This window comes from Procambarus clarkii, chromosome 41 (genome assembly GCF_040958095.1).
Source record: "Procambarus clarkii isolate CNS0578487 chromosome 41, FALCON_Pclarkii_2.0, whole genome shotgun sequence".
Lineage (NCBI taxonomy): Eukaryota > Metazoa > Arthropoda > Malacostraca > Decapoda > Cambaridae > Procambarus > Procambarus clarkii.
The window spans coordinates 17867884-17878817 of NC_091190.1; the positions used below are offsets into that span (position 1 = coordinate 17867884).

At 43.5% G+C, this 10934-nt stretch overlaps 1 protein-coding gene across 1 annotated transcript in view; it reads right to left on the reverse strand.

Moving 5' to 3' along the window:
* Nucleotides 1–667: 667 nt before the first annotated feature.
* Nucleotides 668–10934, reverse strand: part of LOC123747893 (homeobox protein aristaless-like) — a 22757-nt gene continuing 12490 nt past the window's right edge. The window contains exon 2 of the mRNA XM_069339155.1: nucleotides 668–2661. Coding sequence (XP_069195256.1) covers nucleotides 2011–2661 — 651 coding nt within the window. The 3' untranslated portion in view covers nucleotides 668–2010. The remainder of the gene's footprint in view (nucleotides 2662–10934) is intronic.

Sequence of the window (10934 nt, forward strand, 5' to 3'; positions counted from 1 at the left end):
CCTGCCCACCTAACCTATCAGAGGACCCTTAACTTACCGTTGTTGAAAAAAAAAATCCCAAATTTATTTTCAATTTTTTTTATTTTCAAATTACGTCCAAATTCGGCCATACTGGCAAACGGCCAAAAGCGACGTTCTTTTTAAGAGGACAGGTTGCTGACTCCTTTATCCTGAGCTGTGACACATTGTTTTATAAGACGGCTGCCTTTAAGGTACCTGAGATGGGAACATTAGATGAAAATTATAGCCAGTTTTTTGTTATCTTACACTTTGTAATCTTTTATATAGCGTAGGATAGCAGCACATTGCTCCGTATACCTAAGTTTGTTACTAAACAAAACACAAAATTAAGGTACCATCTAGTCTTCTTACCTAAGCTTTCTTAGGTAAAGTCTTTCTTCTTTGCCCTGACTTAAAGAAGTCAGGGCAAATTTTGAGAGAAATAACAGCAAATTTCTATACTTTGGAACTTTGGAGGCATTAGCCACCAAAAAAATAACAGTAGCCAGGAACAAAAAAAAATGTTATATTGTGTTATTTAACTTCTAAAAGTTTAGAAGAATGTCATATAGGGAGATTAATGTTAGAATTATTCATCTTGCCCATTTGGCGAAATTCAATATGATGAATATAGTCTTGATGTAACACTGGAATGAATGAAACACAATTTCATATAGTAAAACTGTATTGAAATGGGACCACATAAGTAGTATAGAGAGAGAGGAATGAGCCTTGGGATGCCCCTTGGGACTCTCAGCTCTCCTACTTGCTGCCTAAGTCATGTCAAAGCCAAAAATTACTCAGATTTAGTAACACTTAATCTAAGGATGAGGTACTCACATAGGTACATTCACTAAGTTAGTAAAAGTTAGCACAGTTCATTGGACGGATTAGTCCCTTGCAACACAGGTATAAATGTTAAAACTTAAATACTGCAATACTTGGGATTCACAAGAAGCACCTTAAGTGGCTGGTTGCTAGAGCGTAACGACCATTAGAGTAGCGGGTTCCTGTTTTATTGCGGCTGGTGGCACTGTCTTTGGAGGTCACCACAGCTGGTGGCACTGTCGTGGGAAGTCACTACGGCTTGAGGCACTGTAGCAGTTGAAGTGAGGTGACTGGAGGCCTGAAAAGTGACCTAACCTAACCACTGTGACCCCAAGGAGGTGAGGCAGGGTCATCTTAGCCCCACCTCAAATAGTTTCCAAGGTTGGTGAGCCAATCCCTCGGCTGTGAAGTCACCATATCCAGCTTCAGTTCTGTTAATCCAACGGAAACAGGAGGTAACTCAGTCGTATTTTGTCCTCAGCATTTTATGTTCTTCGTTCCCTCCTGTTTCCGTTGGATTAACAGAGCTGAAGCTGGATATGGTGACTTCTCGGCCGAAGGATTAGTTCGCTAATCTTGGAAACTCTCCGAGGTGGGGCTAACGTGACCCTGCCTCATCTCCCTGGGTCACAGTGGTTAGGTTAGGTCATCCTTCAGGCCTCCACTCACCTCAACTGTTACAGCACTGCAGCTGGTGGCACCGTGGCTGGTGGCACTGCAGCTGGTGGCCACCGTGGCTGGTGGCACTGCAGCTGGTGGCACCGTGGCTGGTGGCACTGCAGCTGGTGGCACCGTGGCTGGTGGCACTGCAGCTGGTGGCCACCGTGGCTGGTGGCACTGCAGCTGGTGGCACCGTGGCTGGTGGCACTGCAGCTGGTGGCCACCGTGGCTGGTGGCACTGCAGCTGGTGGCACCGTGGCTGGTGGCACTGCAGCTGGTGCCACCGTGGCAGCCCGCTACCTCACTACCTTCTACAGCACTCACTGTTGCCAGGTCCTGTACACAGCTTCCAGTGACTCACTACTGCACAGTATATTCACTGTCTCTGGTGACTACTGCTTCGCTAGTCACCGCAATCACCACCAGTTCACTGCTTCCATAATCACCGATTCAGAGCGTAATGCGCGCAGGTCTTCCTTGGCCCAACGTGCGGGCGGGAAGCGTGGTGGTGCGCCGCTGCGCTCAGGTCACAACATCGCCGTGTTTGCGCTGCATCTCCAGGCGCAGTTCGTGTTCCCGCGCTCGCAGGCGCAGCTCGGCGATGGACGACGCTCGACGGTCTTGATCGACGCCTCCTGAGGTAACCGCCGGGGGAGAAGAGCGCCCCCTGGAAGAAGCCCCGACTCTGGGGGGCTCTGGGGGCGTGACGGGGGCCGGCGGGGCTACCAATGGCGGCTGCAATGCTGGAACCGAAGCCAGAAGAGCCGCGTAATCCGCCTCCGGCAGTTTGGGGCGGGAAGAGAGCCCCGCCAGGAGGTGCGTGAAGGATGGTGGGTAGTGGTGGGGCGCCATGAGACCTGCGCGGTACTGGTGCAGTTCGCGCAGCCCCGACATGCCGGCCAGGTAGCCTGCGCCAGGCAGCAGCTGCGCAGCCGCAGCCTGAAGGTAAGATGACGGGAGTCTGGAGGCTGAGGGTGGCAATATCGGTGGGGAGTCGAAGGAATGGGGTTTTCTGAGGTAGCCGAGGCCGGCGAAGGGGCTGGAGATGGTGGGCGGGAGGGCGGGGTTCTGCAGCGGCATGGGCGTCGAGGGCGGGAAGGCGCCGTATGGGTGGGTCGACGGGCCGACCTTCTCTTGTTTCCTCCACTTGGCGCGACGGTTCTGGAACCACACCTGGCGGGCGAGACAAACGAGATGTTACATATTGTTACAAATGCACTGAGATTGCACAGAAAAAGTTTAATTTATAATGAAATTTATTTTGTTTTTGTAATCTCTCTCTCTCTCGCTCTCTTTCTCGCTCTCTCTCTCTCTCTCTCTCTCTCTCTCTCTCTCTCTCTCTCTCTCTCTCTCTCTCTCTCTCTCTCTCTCTCTCTCTCTCTCTCTCTCTCTCTCTCTCTCCCTCTCTTTGCGAACAAGCCTGAATGGTCCCCAGGACTATATGCAACTGAAAACTCACACCTCAGAAATGACTCGAACCCATACTGCCAGGAGCACTCTGCTGGCGTACAGGATCCCTTAACCGCTCGACCAACACGACCAGACAATATATATATATATATATATATATATATATATATATATATATATATATATATATATATATATATATATATATATATATATATATATATATATATATACAGAGCTTTTAGAGCGCTGATCCAGATGAGATAACTACATAAAACTACATAATTAACGAGGGTAATTGGCTCGCTGAAACAGCTGCCTACTGTAATCAGCGGATATTACCCCCAAATGACAACGTTAATGACATGTTCGGAGGGAGGGAGGGGTAGGGGTAGGGGGGGGGTAAGCTGGAGGTCGAGCAGAGGGAAGGAAATGGGATAGGATATAGGGAGTCGAGCACGTTGCAGGGAACGGAAAGTCGAGCCTGGGGGGGTCAAATTCACTCTGGACGGTAGATCGACGGCCTCTCTTTTTTTAGTGCCCCGCTCCTGTGCCAGGTAAGTCCACTACGGGCTCACCATAGCCCGTGCTACTTGGGACTTGTTCCGAGTAGCTGAATCTATAACAACAACAACAACAACACATAATACTCGGTCGATCATGGGAATTTATTCAATAATAATTTCGTTGAAGCGATTAAAGAGGCACAGATTGAGTACGACAATGGCTGAGGTGTTATAGACACCTTGCCACGCACATGTCGGAATTCAGTGTCGTATTTCCGTGACTCTGGAGCCAGATTCACTAAGCAGTTACGCAAGGACTTACGAACGTGTACATCTTTTCTCACGCTTTGACGGCTTTTGTTATATTTATTAAACAGTTTACAAGCAGGAAAACTTTCCCAATCAACTGTTGTTATTGTTTATAAAGAGCCTCCTGGTGCTTCGGAGCTCATTGTTTAATAATTGTAAACAAAGCCGCCAAAGATGGAGAAAAGATGTACAGGTTCGTAAATGCTTCCGTAACTGGTTCGTGAATCTGGCCCCTGGTCTTCCAGTGGTTTTTATTAACACTCCATAATCCACCCAAACGTGTGGCGTGTGTGTGTGTGTGTGTGTGTGTGTGTGCTCACCTATTTGTACTCACCTATTTGTGCTTGAGGGGGTTGAGCTTTGGCCCTTTGGTCCCGCCTCTCAACTGTCAATCAACTGGTGTACAGATTCCTGAGCCTACTGGGCTATATCATATCTACATTTGTGTGTGTGTGTGTGTGTGTGTATGTGTGTGTGTGTGTATGTGTGTGTGTGTGTGTGTGTGTGTGTGTGTGTGTGTGTGTGTGTGTGTGTGTGTGTGTGTGTGTGTGGTGGGTTAGCTGTGTAACCAGTCAGCTGGGCTGCCCTCCTCTATACCTTGGATGGGTGTAATTTTCTCAATGTTTATCCATCTGACTTGTTCGAGTTAATTGACTGTTTAGCTTTGGTTGTTAATCTCGCCGAGATGGATATGTGTGTTTGTGTTGCAGGATAAATTGGTTGTTTTACCTGCAGCTTTATATTTAAGTTCACGGGGCTTATTTGCTTAAAAGGCTTTCTCTTTCTCTCTCTCTCTCTTTATTATGGGATTTATGCCCGGCTGTGTGTGTGTGACGTCTCTGAAATCCTTCAGGATGAATTAAATGTGAATAACTTGGCAAATATTTAAGCCTCATTATCTAATTTTCAAGGTAATTTGGCCGTGTCATGCAGGCTGGTAACCCTTGGGGCAAGACCAACGCAATCCGGGTAATTTAGTCAGCTATGATGATATATTATTCAAAGCTGTGTCTTAAACGAGTCTTTCATTTTCTCAAGTGCAATTTATTAAACACAACAAACTTTTCACTCGAGTATAATTCCAAGCAGTTAACGTGGAGATAATAGGAGTAAATCATAGACACAAAAAAATTAATGCTGTATAAGAATTCTCTCTCTCTCTCTTTCTCTAATATTTGAAGAGCAGCATTACTGAGGTATTTAAACAGAAACATCTCACTAGATTAGGGGAGGAAATTGGCTTAAGTTTATATATACAACACGCTTATTACGTGCCTCTGGTGCATTCAGCTCAAGGACATGGTATGCAGAGGTTAGATTTTCCGATACGATTCTTCAAATGATAATTTTATCTTTGTATCTTATATAAAATCCAGTTTTAGCATAGCTGCCTTTGACCATGGTATGTAGAGGATAGATTTTCCGATACGAGTCTTCAAATGATAATTTTATCTTTGTATCCTATATAAATTCCAGTTTTAACATAGCTGCCTTTCGCAGCTACATATGTTTTTTGTTATTGTTTAAGCTAAGACTTCATGCTTTATATTAAGAAGCTCAAGCTATGGGGGAAGGGAATATGAGAGCGAGGAAGGTTTAAAGGATTTGAGTAGAGTCTTTATAAGAGGTTAGGAGCACATTTCCTTCACCCACACACTTATATAGTCCCACTTAGACTATTGGAGAGTGTGGGTGAATGGTGCCTCGGTGTGAGGCCCTCAACCACACACTCAGAAGATGAATAGACGACAATTTGGTCGTCGCTTAATGCATTATGTCAACGACAACCGGGAATCGTCGTTTTATGACGAATAAACATGATATCACGAATACCATGCTGGCTGATTCATCATATTAGATGTTATGGTATTTATTTAAGATACCATGATATCTTACAATCCCTCCTCCACCCAGAGGCACATACACGATAGCAGACTTATTATTTGCTCTAGTATATCTAGTGTATTTAACATATACTTGATATATTTGGCATACTCTTGATATATATATATATATATATATATATATATATATATATATATATATATATATATATATATATATATATATATATATATTATTCACAAAAATAACACCCATCAATTTTTTTCGCCATGTTGAAATAATAGTTGAAAGATAATCTGAACTGTTCAAATATTCAGTTCACTATCATTGCACATGATACAGAACTGTACATTAGTTCATGAAAACAACATATATATCTTTGTAAAAAAAAAAAAATAGTAGTAGTAGTTAGAAACAGTTGATTGACAGTTGAAAGGCGGGCCGAAAGAGCAGAGCTCAACCCCCGCAAGCACAACTAGATGAACTAGGTGAACACACACACACACACACACACACACACACACACACACACACACACACACACACACACACACACACACACTTATCACTAAACATATATAGAGGAAACAGAACCCTCGGTAGTGGTAACGAAGACTATAGGAGAACGAATTAGGGTTCGCAGCCAGTCTTATTCAAAGCTATAAAACGGAAACACGAATTTTTGTATCAGAAGGAAGTCGTTCGTTAAGTAGTTAGCGGACCACACTCGTGGTCTGAAACAGCTTTGAGAGTATAATATACGTTCTCACGTGGAGATGTTCATGATACAAGGTTTACCACCGGAGGAACTAAGAAATTATTTCAAATGAAAGGAAATTTCTATACTTTGAGAGTAGGAAATGAGCGGAAATTTGAATATATGTTCTGAAGAGAGCAAAATACCCCGTCGTTAAGCCATCCGTGCAGGAAATGACCAGTTTGGCACCCCCTCACACGAGTGCTGTTACCCACAGGTAAATGCACTCGAAACTGATACTCAGGAAGGTATATGAGTGCGTTAATTTAATACCGGTGTCTGGGAATGATTGCACGCTAGAGTGAAGCCCTTGGCTGAGTGAAGCCCTTGGCTGAGTGAAGCCCTGACTGAGTGAAGCCCTTGGCTGAGTGAAGCCCTGACTGAGTGAAGCCCCTGGCTGAGTGAAGCCATGAGTGAAGCCCTGGCTGAGTGAAGCCCTGGCTGAGTGAAGCCCTGGCTGAGTGAAGCCCTGGCTGAGTGAAGCCATGAGTGAAGCCCTGGCTGAGTGAAGCCATGAGTGAAGCCCTGGCTGAGTGAAGCCCTGAGTGAAGCCCTGGCTGAATCAAGCCCTGGCTGAGTGAAGCCCCTGGCTGAGTGAAGCCATGAGTGAAGCCCTGGCTGAGTGAAGCCCTGGCTGAGTGAAGCCCTGGCTGAGTGAAGCCCTGGCTGAGTGAAGCCATGAGTGAAGCCCTGGCTGAGTGAAGCCATGAGTGAAGCCCTGGCTGAGTGAAGCCCTGAGTGAAGCCCTGGCTGAATCAAGCCCTGGCTGAGTGAAGCCCTGAGTGAAGCCCTGGCTGAGTGAAGCCCTGGCTGAGTGAAGCCCTGGCTGAGTGAAGCCCTAGCTGAGTGAAGCCCCTGGCTGAGTGAAGCCCTGAGTGAAGCCCTGGCTGAGTGAAGCCCTGGCTGAGTGAAGCCCCTGGCTAAGTGAAACCCTGGCTGAGTGAAGCCCCTGGCTGAGTGAAGATCTGGCTGAATGAAGGCCTGACTAAGTGAAGCCCTAACTGAGTGAAGCCCTGACTGCAAAATTGACGTGATGTCCCGTTTTCTACTTGTGGGTCCGCGGTTAGGTTAGGCTCGGACAATTTAGTACATCAGTTTAGTGACGTTGTGACGGGTGGAGGTTACCAACTAGTTAATGTGACTATGTATAATGTCAGATATGTAATGATCATTTATAATAATGATATTTATAATAATGATAATTTCTCTTTTCTTCTCTCAGGTAGAGTTGTGAGGTTTAGTTCCCTAAACTTGTGCTCTTAGCGAAGTCCTTTTATGTTTCAGCAAAAACTTGGTTAAAAACTTCTGGGCTGTTAAATTTGGTTGTTATGCTTAAACTAGGAGATAAATTACACCCGCTGCTGCAGACTCTAGTGCTGGTCGCACATACGTTGATCCGGTCATCTTGAAAGACTTCTTTATTTTGGACTTGAAATGTCGTTCGGATATTTTCCTGTCAGCCACATACTGTCTGTCTGTCTGTCTGTCTGTCTGTCTGTCTGTCTGTCTGTCTGTCTCTTTCTCTCTCTGTCTCTGTCTCTGTCTCTCTCTCTCTCTCTCTCTCTCTCTCTCTCTCTCTCTCTCTCTCTCTCTCTCTCTCTCTCTCTCTCTCTCTCTCTCTCTCTCTCACTCACTCAATCCCCGACCGTCCTATTGGTTGGGTACCATTCCTTCCCTCCTTCCCATCCCAAATCCTTATCCTAACCCCTTCCCAGTGCTATATAGTCGTAATGGCTTGACGCTTTCCCCGTGATAATTCTTTCTCTCTCTCTCTCTCTCTCTCTCTCTCTCTCTCTCTCTCTCTCTCTCTCTCTCTCTCTCTCTCTCTCTCTCTCTCTCTCTCTCTCTCTCTCTCTCTCTCTTTTAAGTCCTTTAATTTTTTCTCTATTTCGAGGCATCACCAGACAGCGTTGAGCTCTCTGAATCCAAGGAATAATTGATGACATTAATGGCTGCTAATGGCGGTGAATTACTTCGTCTTCAAGTGCAGGAAATATATCCTTCGGCCAATTTAATCGTTAGAAATGATCATTTCCATACCTGACAAACTAGATAACTAACCTAAACAGTCTCCGTGGTGTAGTGGTAAGACACTCGCCTGGCGTTCCGCGAGCGCTATGTCATGGGTTCGTATCCTGGCCGGGGAGGATTTACTGGGCGCAATTCCTTAACTGTAGCCTCTGTTTAACGCAACAGTAAAATGTGTACTTGGATGAAAAAACGATTCTTCGTGGCAGGGGATCGTATTCCAGGGACCATAGGATTAAGGACTTGCCCGAAACGCTACGCGTACTAGTGGCTGTACAAGAATGTAACAACTCTTGTATATATCTCAAAAGATAAATGACTTGATATTATCGTGTATCCTGTATGCTCATTAGGGTGTTCAATGGTTCAATAAATGTTGAGCTCAACATTGCACAATTTGGTGTTGAGGATTCTTCGTTGGTTGATCAACCATTTGGTTTGGACGGTAGGGCGATGATCTCGTATTTTTTTTTTTTTTTTTGCAGGTCGGTGTTCAATCCCCGATTGTCTTAAGTGGTTGGGCAACATTCCTCGTCGTGTTCTCTCCTAAATCCTTATCGTGACAATCTTTCCAAGTGCTATATAGCCACAATAGTTTAGCGTTTTCTCCTTGTAATTACCTTACCTCGTGAATAGTAAGCATTAAAAGCAAAGTTTTTTTTTTTTACGATGATTTACGGTAACTTTAACTCGCCGTGATTTTGTAAATAATGTATGAATGTATGATCTTATAAATTATGTATGAATGATTACCTGGTAGAGAAATAATTCCGATAATCTTTTTCAAGTCCAATTTGCAACCCATCCTCATTAAATTAAGTACAAAATTGGACTAAGACATAAGGAAGGGAAATTGGGCACAACATTTAGCATAAAGCAACACTTAGACAAATTACGGCTTCCTTGAGACTCCCTTTACCTTGAATTTCAGCAATTGCAAACCTCAATGCCTTGCAATATATATGAGCAATATATATATATATATATATATATATATATATATATATATATATATATATATATATATATATATATTATATATATATATATATATATATATATATATATATATATATATATATATATATATATATATATATATATATATATGAGCACAAATACATATTATATATATACTAAGCAGAGTTTCTCTCTCTGTTGATTTTTTTATTTAAATTGGTTGAAGCTAATTCAATTAGGCTAAATCTGACTTAGCTTAAGTAAAGTAGTTTACACCAAACCGGACTAGATCAGGTCTAACTTATATAGGCTAAACGTGGTATAGCCTGAGCAAGTTTGGCTAGACCGAACCAAAGTTAATAGAAGAAAGATAAACTTAGACGAACATAAGCAAATTGGGCAATGCCTAACCTGACCAAATTGGGTCATATATATATATATATATATATATATATATATATATATGTCGTACCTAATAGCCAGAACGCACTTCTATGCCTACTATTCAAGGCCCGATTTGCCTAATAAGCCAAGTTTTCATGAATTAATTGTTTTTCGACAACCTAACCTACCTAACCTAACCTAACCTACCTTTTTCGGCTACCTAACCTAAACTTACCTATAAAGATAGGTTAGGTTAGGTTAGGTAGGGTTGGTTAGGTTCGGTCATATATCTACGTTATTTTTTAACTCCAATAAAAAAAAATTGACCTCATACATAATGAAATGGGTAGCTTTATCATTTCATAAGAAAAAAATTAGAGAAAATATATTAATTCATGAAAACTTGGCTTATTAGGCAAATCGGGCCTTGAATAGTAGGCATAGAAGTGCGTTCTGGCTATTAGGTACGACATATATATATATATATATATATATATATATATATATATATATATATATATATATATATATATAGCATTACGTAACCAAATTTGGCTAGAAACAATTTTAAACTTTGAAAAGAAATTGATCAATTCCACTTTATTGCTTTGATTATCTACTGTATTTGTTACACATCTTAAGAACCTCTCATAAAGAATCAATAAAAATGTAAACATTCGTAAATTCGTCTTGAGACGTGAGACGCAGGGGAGGAACCCACTCTGGCAGGGAAGGAACCCACTCTAGAAGGGATGGAACCCACTTTGGAAGGGAAGGAACCCACTTTGGAAGGGGAGAAACCCACTTTGGAAGGGGAGGAACCCACTCTAGAAGGGAAGGAACCCACTCTAGAAGGGAAGGAACCCACTTTGGAAGGGAAGGAACCCACTTTGGAAGGGGAGAAACCCACTTTGGAAGGGGAGGAACCCACTCTAGAAGGGAAGGAACCCACTCTAGAAGGGAAGGAACCCACTCTGGAAGGGAAGGAACCCACTCTAGAAGGGAAGGAACCCACTCTGGAACGGAAGGAACCCACTTTGGAAGGGAAGGAACCCTCTTTGGAAGGGAAGGAACCCACTTTGGAAGGGAAAGAACCCACTTTGGAAGGGAAGGAACCCACTTTGGAAGAGAAGGAACCCACTTTGGAAGGGAAGGAACCCACTCTGCAAAGGGAGGAACCCACTTTGGAAGGGGGTTTTGTGTTGGGTTTACGGTCTGTCAACCTCTGGAGGGGGGGGGGGTTATTA